Here is a 14,351-nt window from a genome sequence, read left to right as displayed (position 1 = left end):
AGAACCACTGTTCTAGAGGGATATCTGGGGCACAGCCCTGACAGTGGAACTGAGAGGGACTGCCTGGTCCTTGATCTCAACCTGCTTCATTGCTGCTACAATATTCCAAGGGCAAGCCAGCGAATGAACCATCTGTGTGTGTGTTTGCATGTGTATGGAGCAGAAGTCTGGGGAGGGAGGAACATCTTAATGTAACAGAAGACTCTGCTTCTGCCCAGAACTTCCTGTTTGCCCATAGCTATTGAGGGTAGCTACAGCTGATTCCTTTCCACAAGACTGTAGGAGCAATCTGTTTGCCTTTGTCATTATCTTCCATGAATTACCAGGAAAGGGGCTGTGTCCTGGAGATGTCATAGGGGTTAGGGAATGTGGATCTGCCTGTCACTCAAACCTCACTTTAAAAAACCTGAGTGAGCTCAGAGCCACAGGCTCAGTCCAGGGATAACGTATGTGCATTGGAGGGCGGGTACGAAGTTGAAGATTCATGTTGTATCCCTGAGTTTTTCACAGTTTATTTGGGACTAATTTTAAGAGCAGAGAAAAACTACTTGTTTCTGCTCCAGCTAATTTCTCTGTTTTTCTACACCATCCTGGCAGAAGTCTGTAGCTGCATCTGGAATTGGATGAGAGCGAGTGGGATTTGGCTTGATTGGTTTATCTTTGCTGATTGTGTGATCTTCCCGAAAGGCCCAGGATACCTCCTCTGCGCAGCACTGATGTCTTGCAGAAATGCTTTCTGAGTGCGTTTGGCTGAACCAGCTAACCAATTTTATTTCCCGTTGTCACTGGCATTGCAAGGGGATTTCAGTTTGTTTCATCTGCTCTAAGAGATCATGTGCCAGCATGGGAAACTCTGAAAAGCTTCCTTGATTAATCCCAAGTTATCTGCCTTGGGTAAAATTTGAAGCAGTATATAAGTTACCAAAATTACAATAATGTACAATGCTGTAGGCTTCCATTTTTTTCTTTTCATGAGTTAGGTAGAGCCATGTAAAATTGGCATTTTTGTAGGTTAAAATTATAGAATATTTATTAGCTCATTTTTGCTTATTATAGGATTTAAATTATGATAGAGTTTGCCTATGTAGTAGGTTTTTAAATTAATATTTCTCCTCTCATTTTTATTCATATGTCATACTACCAGTCTAGCAGTATACACATGTAAAGAACACCATACCTAGCTAATACTTACTATTAATATTCCCTATGTTTATTATGAGTAATTATTTATCATTTATATTTAATGTAAAACACCATTTCTTATTATGTTTCTTTCAGAAAACTTTAAGACTCTGTTCCCCTTTTCTCCTTAAATATAGTTTAATTATTTGTCCCTAGGCTCATTATACCATATAGAAATGTTTTGAGCAAAGAGTTTCATAAGGAGATAACCATCTCATTTTCTAAAAGGCATCATATCTCAGCATATTATATCATAAAAACGAACTTTTCTCCCTTTCCAGAGGATGCTGTTTAATCATATTGGAGATGGGGCCTTGCCTCGCAGTGACCCCAACCTTTCTGCACCTGAGAAAGGTGGGTACCAATCATCCAATCCTGGTAGGTCCTAGAATGTGTCAGGGTTTGTGGTGTCCTCATTTCCTCCAGTCTTCTGTGTGCCATGTGGCAGGTAGGGCTCTAGACTGTTAATGACCAGGGTGAGTGTGATCTTTAGGCAGTTAGTGAAAGATAATTTATCATGATCCATTCTCCATAAACTATTAAGATCTGAGCAAATTAGGAGCTCCTTTGTGTAATGACCTTCCCGTTGTTCAGAGATCCCAGGCAAAGCCTGCTCTTCCTGAAGCAAAGTTGCCAATTAAACCACCAGTTCACACAATGAAAGTAGCTACTCCTCAGATTGATTCCCCAGACCCCATTCATTGTCTCCTTCACAAAGTTCATAGTCAGCCGGCTCATCTGTTGTCTGTGGTGACTCAGATAGGCTCTTGTACGATTAAATACCATGTAAGCACTGAAGTCCAAGGCAGAATGGCGTGGAGCCAGCTTCAAGGTCACGCACACACAAATAAGATGCACACACACCAAATGCATGCAGAGTGGTAAGAAGCCAATTAGCAACACACAGACCAGGAAGAGCAGATTAAATGTCACTTCCTCCACTGCGGGGTGCGGGGACTTGCAAAGTCACCCAGTTGCCTCTCAGGGTCAGACCTCAAAAATAGCAGTCAGGCAGGCTAATGAATCAAGACTCACTAATGAAATGTCCCAGTAAAGTGCACTTTAATTGCTCCCATTAAGAACTAGGCTGTATTACCATTTTGGTACACTGATACATTAACATTAAAACTTCCCAAAGGGAGATGAAAATTAGCGAGGACCTAGCCAAAATTATTTTAAAGCATAGAATTAGCTTTAATGTTGTAAGTCAAGCATTGATCTTTACCAGGAGAAACTAGGGACGTGCTGTTATTTTTACCAACTTTATTAAAGAAAACCACACAGCAAATATAAAAGAAATAGAGAAAAAAAATGTTTAAAATAATTCCACCCCATTAAATCAGAGCAGTAATTTGGAGGAATAAAACGTAGCAATTCTCACTACATCCATCAGATGGCAGTATCTGCATGAGAAGCAAGCGGGAACGCTGGTTTACTATTAGAAACTTCACTGTAGTGTTTCATAACCTTGTGTGTCCTGCCCTGCTTCCTAGCAGAGCTGTCCATATTCCTACATCTTGATACAAGGAGCAGATGGATTGCAAAATAACAATGTTGCTATCAGCAGTCCAGGTTGTTTTCTCAGGACTGACTTCGTGTATAGTCCCTCCATTTGGGACATGCCCTTTCCTGTGTATAGTCCCTCCATTTGGGACATGCCCTTTCCTGACAACACTGGTCAGTGAGATTGTGTGGCACCCTCAGCCCTGTCCTTGGACCTTCTGTCACACGGTTGAAATATGAGGGTGTCGTTTGCCTCTCCACCTCATTTAGATGGCCATTTGTTCAGACATTTCTACAAATAGGCTGATGACTACATTTTCCATCTATTTCTCAGCATCTAAACACATTTGGAATTCTCAGCAGGTTGCTACTCCCTGGCATAGAGATTTGTAGTCCCGTTTGACAGCTTGAGGGAAATAAAGAGACCCGCTGTTACTCAATTAAATGTCAGCTCTGTTAGGTAACCAATTAGAAAGAGGTTTAGTATTGGGGAAGTTTCCTGCTTTTTTACGACTTAAGGTTTTGTGGTCTTTTTGAAGACCAGTTGACTTTTCTTTTTTTTTCCATTCTGGATAATTCTGACATTCTCCTAAGATCTCAAGCATTTGAAAGGCAAAGCTGGATCTTGTGGTTTTAGCTGTGTTATTCCCTTCCAGCTGTGAATCCCACCCCTAGCAGTTGGAGCCTGGACAGTGGGAAAGAAGCCAAGAACATGTCGGACAGTGGGAAACTTATCTCTCCCCCTGTCCCTCCAAGGCCCACACAGACTGGTGGGTATTTGAAGCATTTGAATAATCACGTTCATAAAATAAGTATATTGAATATTTCAGTTTGTCTTGAATTTCTCAGAGAAAGGCAGGCATCTGGTTTCCAAGGTAAAATCTTGCTTGCAACGTAATTCACCTCTAGTTCGCTCCTCCTTTCCTGCAGTTCTGCCACACAGTCAGACAACAGTCCATTCCTAATAAGCCCCTCGGAAGACTTTGAGCATGCCATCTTCTTCCCGGCTCTGTGTTCAACTCTTCTTGCTTGGTGGGCTTCTCGAACTGGCCTCTGCAGTTCACTTGCACTAATCTCTGCTAACTGGGCCGCTTTCTATAACCTCCCACAACGGCTGACTCAAGAGCCAACTCTCAGTGGCTTTGAGGTGCCTCTGACACCCCGAGTGATCTGCTGCTCTAAGAGCTCTGTTTCCCAGCGGTGGTATTGCTCAGAGGGCTAAAGCATGGACCTGCATCTCTTGTAACTGGCTCATGAAGCACATCCTGACGTACGTACAGCCTCAGGTCTTCTGAGCCGTTAGATTATGTTCCTGAAAGGAGGCTAGAGCCTGCATTTTACCAAGCCATTGGTGGAATTCTTCTGCTCACTAACATCTGAGTGCTGAAAATGGTTGGGAAACTTCCAGCCTGGCCCTGGGTCCCGAGGGAAACACAGACAGAAGCAGAGCTGACTCTTTCATGAGTTTCTGTTGGGAAGAGGCCAGCTTTCCCTCTGAACATACCACTTGCTTGGTGACTTGCATGTGGAGCAGTTTTAAGAGGCGCCTCCTGCTTTAACTGACTGCCTTTTCCAGTAACCAAATCTTGTCAGCGCTTTCCTATGTCTGCTGGAGCTTTCCAGGTATATAACTGGTCTAAGAACCAACGAAAATGTGGTGCTATTTCCTCAGCAGATTTCCCTAGACTGAACATCCCCGTGTCACTTGCTACATTGTAGCTTCTCTCATCCTTTGAATAGTTTCTGCAGGGTATATGAGATCATAAGATGTTTAAACAGAATGAGGGATAGATTTGATTCTATTGATCATCTACATTAGTATACCAGTCTGATTGTAGAAATGAGGCCTCCTCAGCCAAATCATTTGCATTTCATTGGTGATACACATACATTCAGACAGTCTAGTCTAACGGCTTGGTTGTACCCCTGAATACCGGAACTTCAAAGGTTTTTTTTGTTTTTGTTTTTGTTTTTTTGTTTTTTGTTTTTTGTTTTTATTTTTAAGGGAAAATAAGGTTGATAGTTCTTACTAAGGTATAAATATTATCAATACTAGCTGGGTGTCTGAGACAAAAAGGATGCTGGCGAGCCTGTTTTAGGCTTGTAGAAAGTATGTTTCCAAAAAATAGCTCTGAGAATGAGCACTAGGTACCAGGCCTGTGTCTAAGACTGAGTCGAGGACAAGAGGAGGCCTTGACCTCTGTGACAGCAGTGGCAGACGTAGCACCCCCACTGGGACTGATTTCTCTGTCCATATGTGATTTTCTTCCTAGTCAGCACTCACCACTTGTAGGAACAGAAGTAGGAGCTTCTTGTGTAGATGAGACCACCCAACCCTGCAGTGTGATAGTGGTCTCTTAGGGCTCAACACAACCGAATGACCCTTCTCCTCCCATGTAGATTGGTGGGACTGCTGTGCCTTCTGTACTGATTGCTTTCATGGTCTGTCCTGATGTCATCATCTGTGGTCAGTGTTATGGGGCTGTGCAACTGTCTGTCTCTCTCCCTTTCAGCCTTTCTGTGGGTTTTTTTTTTTATGAGTTCTAAACCTCAGTGTGATGGCTGGAAGAGTGGCAGGTAATCACAGAGGAGCAGAGCTCACATTCCCCAAAATCTCTCTGTGGAAACGGGAAGGATGGCTTGCCCTCACCCTATCGACTGAGTCACAAGCTGTTTTTATGCTATGCAGTTACAGTCTAGAAACAAGATCTGATCCATAAACACACAAAGAGCACATGCCACACATGCTGGGTCCCGGGTATCAGACCTGAAAACCCCAGAGAAGCAGAAGTCACACTTGCCATGATGGTAATATCTCAAAGTCCCCACCCAGGGGACTGAGGGAAGGCCAATGGCAGGCATTAAGAAGAAATGGGAAGATGATCCCCCTTTGTATTGTCATGGACAAGCTTTCTGTTTGCACTGGGAATGCTGGGAGGTGGGGTAGAAGGCAAGGTTTACTGAACACCTCTATGGGCCTGTTCTAGGCTGCCTGGGGGGCCTTGGTCTTCCCATCCCTAGTCAGGCCAAAGACAGAAGGCATCTCCCAAGGACTCCTGGCACTTTACACCAGGAGCAATTTATGAGATGAAGCAGTTGAGTGGTGAAAGGCATCTGGACTTGGGGGTATGGAAAGGATGTGAGAGCCAAGCATGGCAGCACAGACACTGCCTAGGCACTCAGGAGGTAGTCAGGGGGCTAGGGAGTCCACTGTCATCCACAGATACAGAGCTCAAGACCAGCTTGACTACATGAAGGCTTGTCAGCAGAAAAAAGGAAGGAGAGAAGAAGAAAGAAGAGAGGAGAGGAGAGGAGAGGAATAAAGACCATTGGAGCAGTTTGGGGCTATACCCTTCTAGTCAAAGCATCATTTGGGCACCAGTAACTTTTCATTAATTGGCCCACATCTTGGTGGCGCCATCCTCTATGAGGAATCTATTGTAGAGAGCCGTTGTGTAATTTATCCACTCCATTTTTCTCTTCCCCTGCTGAGGAGATCCTTAGACACTAACACATCTGCCTGTGTTTGTGCACATAGAGGGCATATGCAGCTCTCTGGTTTTTCTTAATTAAAATGTTCCTTCTCCATCAACAGCTTCACCAGCAAGACACACGACATCGACATCGGTGTCCCCCTCGCCTGCTGGACGGTCTCCACTGAAGGTACAGGCCTGTCATTAAACTGGGCCCAAAGATTGGCCCTGGTTCCTTTTTCTTGAAACTTCACACTAAGCACATCAAAAGGTGCTTTCATCCCCACAGACAAGACAAAGAACATATCAAGAAGGGAGGACTGGGGCAAGAAAACAGCCTCACTTTTCCCCTTGGAGAGCTTTACCCAAGAACACAGAGCTTGTTGTGGGTTAAGTTTTGTTTTCAATTGTTTATTTTGTTGTTTATTATTATTATTAGGAGGAGGAGGAGCTTAATTCTCCAAATAATGGCAATGAGACCATAACAAACTATAGTCAACAGATTTAAAGCACATTAAACACTCATGTGTACACTTAGATTGAAAAATACTAGTAAGAGAGAGAAAAAGAGACAGACAGACAGACAGACAAATCAAGGTCTATCAAATGCTCTTCTGGAAGGTTTTGGGCTTTATCATCAACCTCATCCATTTTGGCAAAGCCAAACTCAACTTTCTCAATACTTTGTATTAAAGATACCTACCACATTACAAACACATACTGAATTATAGAGGACATGATGGCAAAAATGGGAAAAAAAAAATGGAGAACAAGCTAGCCACCTTAAAGGTCACATGTTTGTCATGTAAATACAGGCTTTTTAAACATCTCTAAACATACAAATCCCTCATGAAGATCAAGAATAATATTTAGCCTTTATCCACATTCAGTCGGACTGCCCACAAGGCTTTTCAGCTCACTGTTCAGCGTACCCCGTTGGGCAGCACAGCCCCAGGAGCAAACAGGAGATTGGGGTGTGTGTTGCAAGGATGGTTTTGTACTAGGTTGACTTAGGTTTCCACAGCCCGTGTCCTTTGTGTAGATAAGACAGTGCTAGCTGAGATGAAAAGACAAATTAGTCTCCACAAACACTTGGGGACAGATTATGACCCACTGTATCTGCGCTGCTCATGATCATCACTGATGGAGGCAGAGAAACAACACCCAAAAGGGAGGGAAAAAAAATCAAAAAAAAAAAAAAAAAAAAAAAAAAAGTGTGGCTGGGTTTTCTTTGCCAGAATTCCTGATGTAAAATTTTGCTGGAGTGCAAATGATTTTCTAGTTTTGCTGTCACTCCACGGTGCGGCTGTTATCGTGAAGTCCGTGTGACATTGTTTGTTCTGGAAGCCACTGCTTGTCATCATCCTGATGTGAGGAAGCCAGGCAGCATGGCGCTTCCACATCTTTGTATCTATAAACCCTCAGAAGCACTCAACTCCCACACATTGTGATGGAATTATCGCCTGTGTTTTTCAATTCTATTATGCAGAGTAGAAATAAGGCAGTGAGCGTTGGAGGGATTAAACTCTTAAAGAATAAAGACAGCCTTACTGGAAAATGCTCAAGTACCTATTAAATAGCTCTAGTTAGCAAGCGGATCTGTACTGTCCTAGAAGGGACCTACATGCATTCATACTGGCCCAGAGGCAGTCTGGTGATATAACATAAAAGGGAGAGGGAGAGGGAGAGGGAGAGGGGGAGGGGGGAGAGGGAGGGGGAGGGGGAGAGGGAGAGGGAGAGGGAGAGGGAGCAATCATGAGAAATCACATCTTGTGCTATAACTCCCAAGTTACTTTAGAGGGCACACTACTCCCAAGTTTCAAGCTTCCCTATAATTAGAATGCACTTCGGTATCTTATCTGATAGAATTTGGGGTGTGCCTAAACACCCAATGCATTAGAATCGACACTTTACAGAAGACTGAACTTACATGTCTTATATTGAATTCGAGATCTCTTTTCTGAAAAAGATGTCAGAGAATCTGGATCTCATTATTCACCGTGCTTGTATACTCCTGTTAAATGAAAGGATTCGTGCCTACCAGCATTGTATCTTTTTAAATGAGAGGTTAGGGGCTGGAGGAGTAACTCAGTAAAGTGCTTGCCTTGAAAACACAGGACCTAAGTCCAGCTGCCCTGAACCCATGTGAAAAAGCAGGTGCGTTACCCATCCCGGTACTGGGAATAGAGAAAGGAGGTTCCTCAGTGCTCAGTGGTCAGCCAGCTCCAAGCCAGGGAGAAACAAGGTGTGCATGCACGCTCGCACGCACGCTCGCACGCACGCACGCACGCACGCACGCACGCACGCACACCACGGCAGGGCAGGCATCAAGGTAAAGTTAGCCTAGAACAGTGCCCACTATAGAACATTAAAGATATTAGGTGATATGTGAAAGGGGAAAGAAGGTCTGTTATCAAGTAAGTTTAGAAAGCACTGGCTAAACAAATATGAGGATATATATATATATATATTTTTCTAATAGGGCTTGAATGTACCCAAAGCTATGTCGGTAGGCAGCATTTCCCAGTAGAGCCTACTCAAGGCTTCTCCGTAAGACACGGCCTAGGCAGCAGTAAGGATCAGATTCTGGCAGGGCTGTCAGTAGGTGAAGAAAGCTGGCTGAAGCACCATGTGGAGGAGGGAGCCTGCGCATGCTCAAGTACCCGTGCCCCAGCAGAAGGAGACAACCCCTGCTTGTCTTTCAGATCATCTCCATAAGAATATGTGGGTTCTTTTGCTGCAGTGTCTATCTAGTTCCTTATGAAATGTCGTAGATCTGGGCTTTATGTGGAAATTTTCCTATTTTCAAAACTTAGCAACTAAATTAGGCTTTTAAAAATGCAGTAGATGAAACAGCTCACGTCTCAGCCAAAAACACAAATGCTTTCCTGCTTTGCAGCTCTGCCCCAGTGTCTAGGGGCTCCCAGAAGACTCGGGTGTGAGGATTCTCCTCCAGTGAGAAGTGTGTCCCACTGGCTTCCTCAAGCCTCTCTGTGTCCTATCTGGCAATCATGACCCATGGCCAAGCCACACCCCCAAAGCTCTTCCTCCTAGTTGAGACAGGACTGATGGTGGCCTCCAAATCCTCTTGGCAGTTACTCTCAGGATCTTTTTATCTAGCAGGTGTCGAGGTGAACTAGGTAAATGGGGTAGGGTCTGGCAGATAAGCATCTGGGGTTGTATTTTCAGTACTGCAGATGGCAGTGCTTAAATTTAAATCTAATGTTTGTCTTAGCTTGGACTACTGTAAACTACCACTGGCTGAGTGGTGTAGATGCTATATTTTCCCTCCTTCCTGGAGGCTACTGGTGTTGGCAGATTTCCCTATAAATCCAAGTTTGTCTTCCTAAAGAACCAGTCAGTCAAGTACGGGTTTGGTGAAACAGTTCTAACATCTGTCTCTTTTCTCGCATGACCCGACCTCTGGTGGGAGCAGGGCTCCGTACAGTCCTTCACTCCATCTCCAGTGGAGTACAGCTCCCCAGGATTGAGCTCAAACTCCCCAGTTTTGTCCGGCAGCTACAGCAGTGGAATCTCGTCGCTTAGTCGGTGTAGCACATCGGAAACCTCGGGCTTTGAAAACCAAGCCAACGAACAGTCGGTGCCTGTGCCGGTGCCCATGCCGGTGCCAGTGCCCGTGCCCAGCTTCAGCGGGCCGGAGGAACCTGTACGCAAGGAGAGCAAAACTCCGCCCCCCTACAGTGTCTATGAGCGGACTCTGCGGCGCCCTGTCCCGCTACCTCACAGCCTCTCCATCCCTGTCACCTCTGAGCCACCTGCTCTGCCCCCCAAGCCCTTAGCTGCCCGGTCCAGCCACATGGAGAATGGGACCCGTAGGACTGAGCCTGGCCCGAGGCCCAGGCCCCTGCCCCGCAAGGTGTCTCAGCTATAAGTCACTTTTCTATGTACCTGCGATGAATTCTTTGCCGTTTACAAGATAAGTCTGATGAGAAGACATTTAGTGTAGGCACTTTAAATATCTTACTCAGACCTTTCTTTAAATGAATGGAGTTAAATTTGCTTATTAATATAATGTTGCACAATATTTAAAAAAGTTACTGATCTAAAACGCCAGATGTTACATGAAGTATGGCTGAGTCTCATTAAAACGTTTCTCATTTGAAAGTGATAAATTGTGAAAAAGACTCCTTTTGTACCTTTTTATGTTCACTTTTTTTTTAATGTAGTTTAATCTTAAAACCAATACAATATTGTCAAGCAATAGAATGCGCGATAATGTTGTGTCCCTTTTTTTCTGAATACTTGATACTCTGAGAAAGCTGACCAGTTTGTGCACGTAGTAACACAACGGCCCTTTCTTCAGTGAAGACGGTGAGGACCTCAGTCAGCTCTCCCCTTGAGCAGAATGTTGAGCGCACACCTCAGAATTAAAGGTTAAAGCCGGCCGCTTGGTTGGACTAGATACTTAAGGGTTGGCAAGGATTGGGCCCGGAAGTTGTTTTGTTCTTTAAAAAGAATAATTCTTTGATGTCTGACAGTTGTCTACATCCTTAACTGTGCTTTGTGAATCGGTTGCTAAATCTTTAAGTGCCCTGACACCATGCTAGCTACTGTATTACTTTTCAAGGTGCAATTTGTTTTCGGAGTTCCAAACAGCTAGATTAAGCAAAAGACCCCAGGAGAAGTGTTTACTTGAATTTTGTGCTTCCTGACTTGATGATTTCCTATACAAAACGTGTTGCTGATGAAGAGCAGGTGTTCAAGGTTTAAATAGGCACAAATTACTGTGTCCCATTAGCCAAGGATTCAGGAATCAATACAGGACAGTATTAAATCAATAGTGTGAAGGAAGACAAAACCTTAGTGAAAATATATTAACACGACTGAATGGTAAAACGACTTTGAAAAGGTGAGGGCATTACCTTTGAATCCTGCATAAAATAAAGAATTCCTCAAACTCTCCCTTCTTACCAGGAGAGCTGAGCGTCTAGGCTCATCCCATGGTCCTTTTTCTGGGGGAGGATTGTGGACCATTCTAGCATGGATACAGCAGCATAGCATCTTAGATGGAGACAGGACAAGACAGGCTGATGCGGCAGTTGTAGGAGGGTGGATAAGCACCTTGTATGTAGTAATGTATTTTTTATCTTCGTCTTTTCCTTTTACTGACTGTTTATAACACTCAATTGACAATAGCTATGAACTGTATTTTAAACCATGCTGTTAAAATATTTTCCCTTTTTTGTTGGGAAGCTCGTCTTAGTTTAGTTGTGTTTGTTTTTGTTGCTAGCTTACCTGGAAGGCAGTGACCACTTTTTTATATTCTCTTAATGAAACCATTCAGCAGGTATATGCTGTTGAGGCTGGTTATAGAGGTTTTCTATAATAAATGTTCAAGTATTTTTGTACATAACTGGTTAATTTTAATAAGAGATACAATTATGTGTAAAAAAAAAAGTAAAAAGCAAACAGTTGTGGATGCAGTATAATTGTTATAATTATGCCAAATACTTTATGTATGGAAAATATTTGTACATATGTGCTTTTAACAATAATTCTGCCATATTGACTTTACAATTTTGAATGTCAGAAAATTAATATATGTAAAAATATTTATGTTTAGTGAAAGTATTCATAATTGAGGAAAGGAACCTATGAATTTTAGCTTTGTATCTTGCGGGTTTTGCAGTTAGGAATTTCTTGAACTAGCATTTGCATTTGATAATAACACTTTGTGTTTGTAATCACATAATATAAATATATATATATATATATATAAATACACATACACTTATACATGTATGTAGGAAGCTCCATGTTTTTTTGTTTTTGTTTTTTGCTTTAAAGAAGTAAAATTTTTCCCTTAAGTAAGGTGACATGCATAAGATAACAAAGCCTCTCTGATTTCCTTTTCCTGTGTAATTTAGTAGATTTCTTGACTAGTGCTTGGGCACACAATACATCAGTGTTATTTGCTCTTGAAGCCTTTTTTTTTTCCTTTTTTTCCTTTTTTTTTTTTTTTTTTTTTTTTTGGCAGTGAATAGTTGACTTTATCATGTGCGTGTATTTCTAAAGCAGCTATATAGCAGAACATTTTAAGAGATTCTGTTAGCTCAGATGTTCACGTTGATTGCTGCTGAATGGTAAATATTAAATAAAGTTATCAGATTAATCTTAATGTTTCTGCCTTTATTCCAGTCATCAGTGTGGCTTTGCTTAGAATAGCGGCTGCACAAATCTCTGGGTCCTATTATCATGAGATCTGTAAACTTCTTTGCTGATCGATCCTATTTCTGTTGCTGTTGGACTCTGAACACAGATCATTGGTACCATAGAGAACAAAGGTTGGAAAGTTAATGGTGTAAGTTACCATCCTGTGGAGATGATAACATTTACCTGGGCAGCTGAACATTAAGTAGTTTAACCAGAGCCAACTTAGCAAATCAAGCCATCAAGTTGTGTTAGGAAGCTCAACACGAAAGAGACAGCTGCCAGGTGGACAAGGCGATGGTTGACTTCTGCCCTTGCCAGCTTTGACATGTTCTATCTGCATGCCACCATCTTTGTTCCACCATTTTATAAAATGATAAGACATATATATTTCATAATCACTGAAAAAAAACCCATTGACTGAAAAAATGTGTCTTAACTAAAGTCTGTCTTAATTTCATGAGACGGGTTTACATTTGTGTAAGTCAAGACAAACTGGTGTCCAGTTAAACACCAAAACCCATCAACTACATCATTTTGGATCATTTGTGAACATTTTCATTATAACTAAGCCATTTCTACTCTCTGTGCATAATACAGTATGAATAGCTCAGATTCCTACCTAAGTTGATTTCTGTCTGGTTTGTTGTTGGTTGTTACACAGAAGACAACAACAATAGTAACAGGTTTCACTGTCTTGTTTGATTTTTACACATTACAGGGTGGTTTATATAAAAATGTATGAATATTGAAACATGGTCCCAATTCTGTAAGAAAACCATAGAGAAGGGGTTCTTTTGGTTTGGTTTGGTTTGGTTTGGTTTGTTTTTTTTAACAGATGGTTGGGGTCTAGGCTGGATGTTCTCACATTTGTGGCCTCTTACTCAAAGGGTTAAGACAAGCACACAAATTTGCAGAAGTAGCAAGGACTCTTTACTTAAAACAAAGCTATGATAGCAAGACATGTAAGTAAGGGTACTGAAAGGCCCTGGTTATTGTTCAGGGCTACCTTTTATGAACGTACAGAAAAAGAGTGTGGTGAGAGAGTTCTGTTTTGTTTGACACATTAAGTTATATAACCATTCCCTTCACTTAATGCATCTAATTTCAATCATGCACACCAAATTATACATAGGCATAAGATAGTAAGCAGGATTCACAAAGGACAGCTCACTTATCATGTATGCTCTCAAGGCCCATTGTACACTGTTGAGTGCTTGTTTCCCAGTCTGATGCAGGACCAAGTTTACTAATCACTGCCACAAAGAAGGGGGAGCTTCATCCTGCCAGTTCTCAAAGGAGCAAGAACACAATTTCATTTACATTTCAAAGTATTTTTTAAGGCCTTGATAAAGATTAAATAAAGATCACACTTAACCTCTTTCAGGGTTGGTTTACATCAACACTAGGAGTTTGTTACTAGAATAAGGTGGATTTGATTCCCAGCCTGAGGGCCAGTGTTGTAAGAACAATTGGTAAGAAGAGCTGGGATTACTCAAAGGCTAGTCTCTAAAGAGAATAGCTAGCTGGCTTTTAACCTCAAAACTGAATTTTGAGAAGTGCAGAACCACAGAGAGCTCTGGAGGTAAAGGAAGATGGGACATGGGGAGAAGAGTGTCCTAAGGGTGTCTTTCTCCATGATGGCATGACCCTCTGCCTTCTCTGGAGGATTTCAGTGGACCTCATCCTAGGATTGGCTCCCACAGTTCTTTTTTGACAGACGTGTTACTTTTCTGCAAGTTAACCCTAACATGAATTTAAGTTTTGTTAGTTGATGAACTTAACTAAAAGATAAAGGGACGGGGGAATTACAGAGGTGAGCAGATGTTCTGAATTCTGTAAATGTGAAGAGAATTTAGCAGTTGACATCTTAAACTGTTTGATTGCTGAGAGTGTGATGCCAACTTGGGCTACATAATAAGTTCCAGACCAGCCTGGGGTTACACAAGATCCTATCTCAAAAACTCAAACAACAGAACATTAAGAACAAGCCTTGCAGAAAGGCAACAAGTGTGGGAAACA

The 14,351-nt window shown here is 42.3% G+C and overlaps 1 protein-coding gene across 4 annotated transcripts in view; it reads left to right on the top strand.

Moving 5' to 3' along the window:
* Nucleotides 1–12,291, top strand: part of Dock4 (dedicator of cytokinesis 4) — a 400,837-nt gene extending 388,546 nt beyond the window's left edge. For 3 of the 4 annotated variants that reach the window (XM_076941952.1, XM_034514331.2, XM_076941951.1), the window contains 4 exons: nt 1,464–1,536; nt 3,342–3,455; nt 6,281–6,348; nt 9,595–12,291. In XM_076941952.1, coding sequence (XP_076798067.1) covers nt 1,464–1,536; nt 3,342–3,455; nt 6,281–6,348; nt 9,595–10,050 — 711 coding nt within the window. In that variant the 3' untranslated portion in view covers nt 10,051–12,291. The remainder of the gene's footprint in view (nt 1–1,463; nt 1,537–3,341; nt 3,456–6,280; nt 6,349–9,594) is intronic. The other variant, XM_076941953.1, reaches the window with a different exon arrangement.
* The last annotated feature ends 2,060 nt before the right edge of the window (nt 12,292–14,351 follow it).

The sequence above is a fragment of the Arvicanthis niloticus genome, chromosome 11, assembly GCF_011762505.2.
Source record: "Arvicanthis niloticus isolate mArvNil1 chromosome 11, mArvNil1.pat.X, whole genome shotgun sequence".
NCBI lineage: Eukaryota > Metazoa > Chordata > Mammalia > Rodentia > Muridae > Arvicanthis > Arvicanthis niloticus.
Note: the sequence above shows the minus strand (reverse complement) of the source record. Positions and strands in the feature narration are given on the sequence as shown.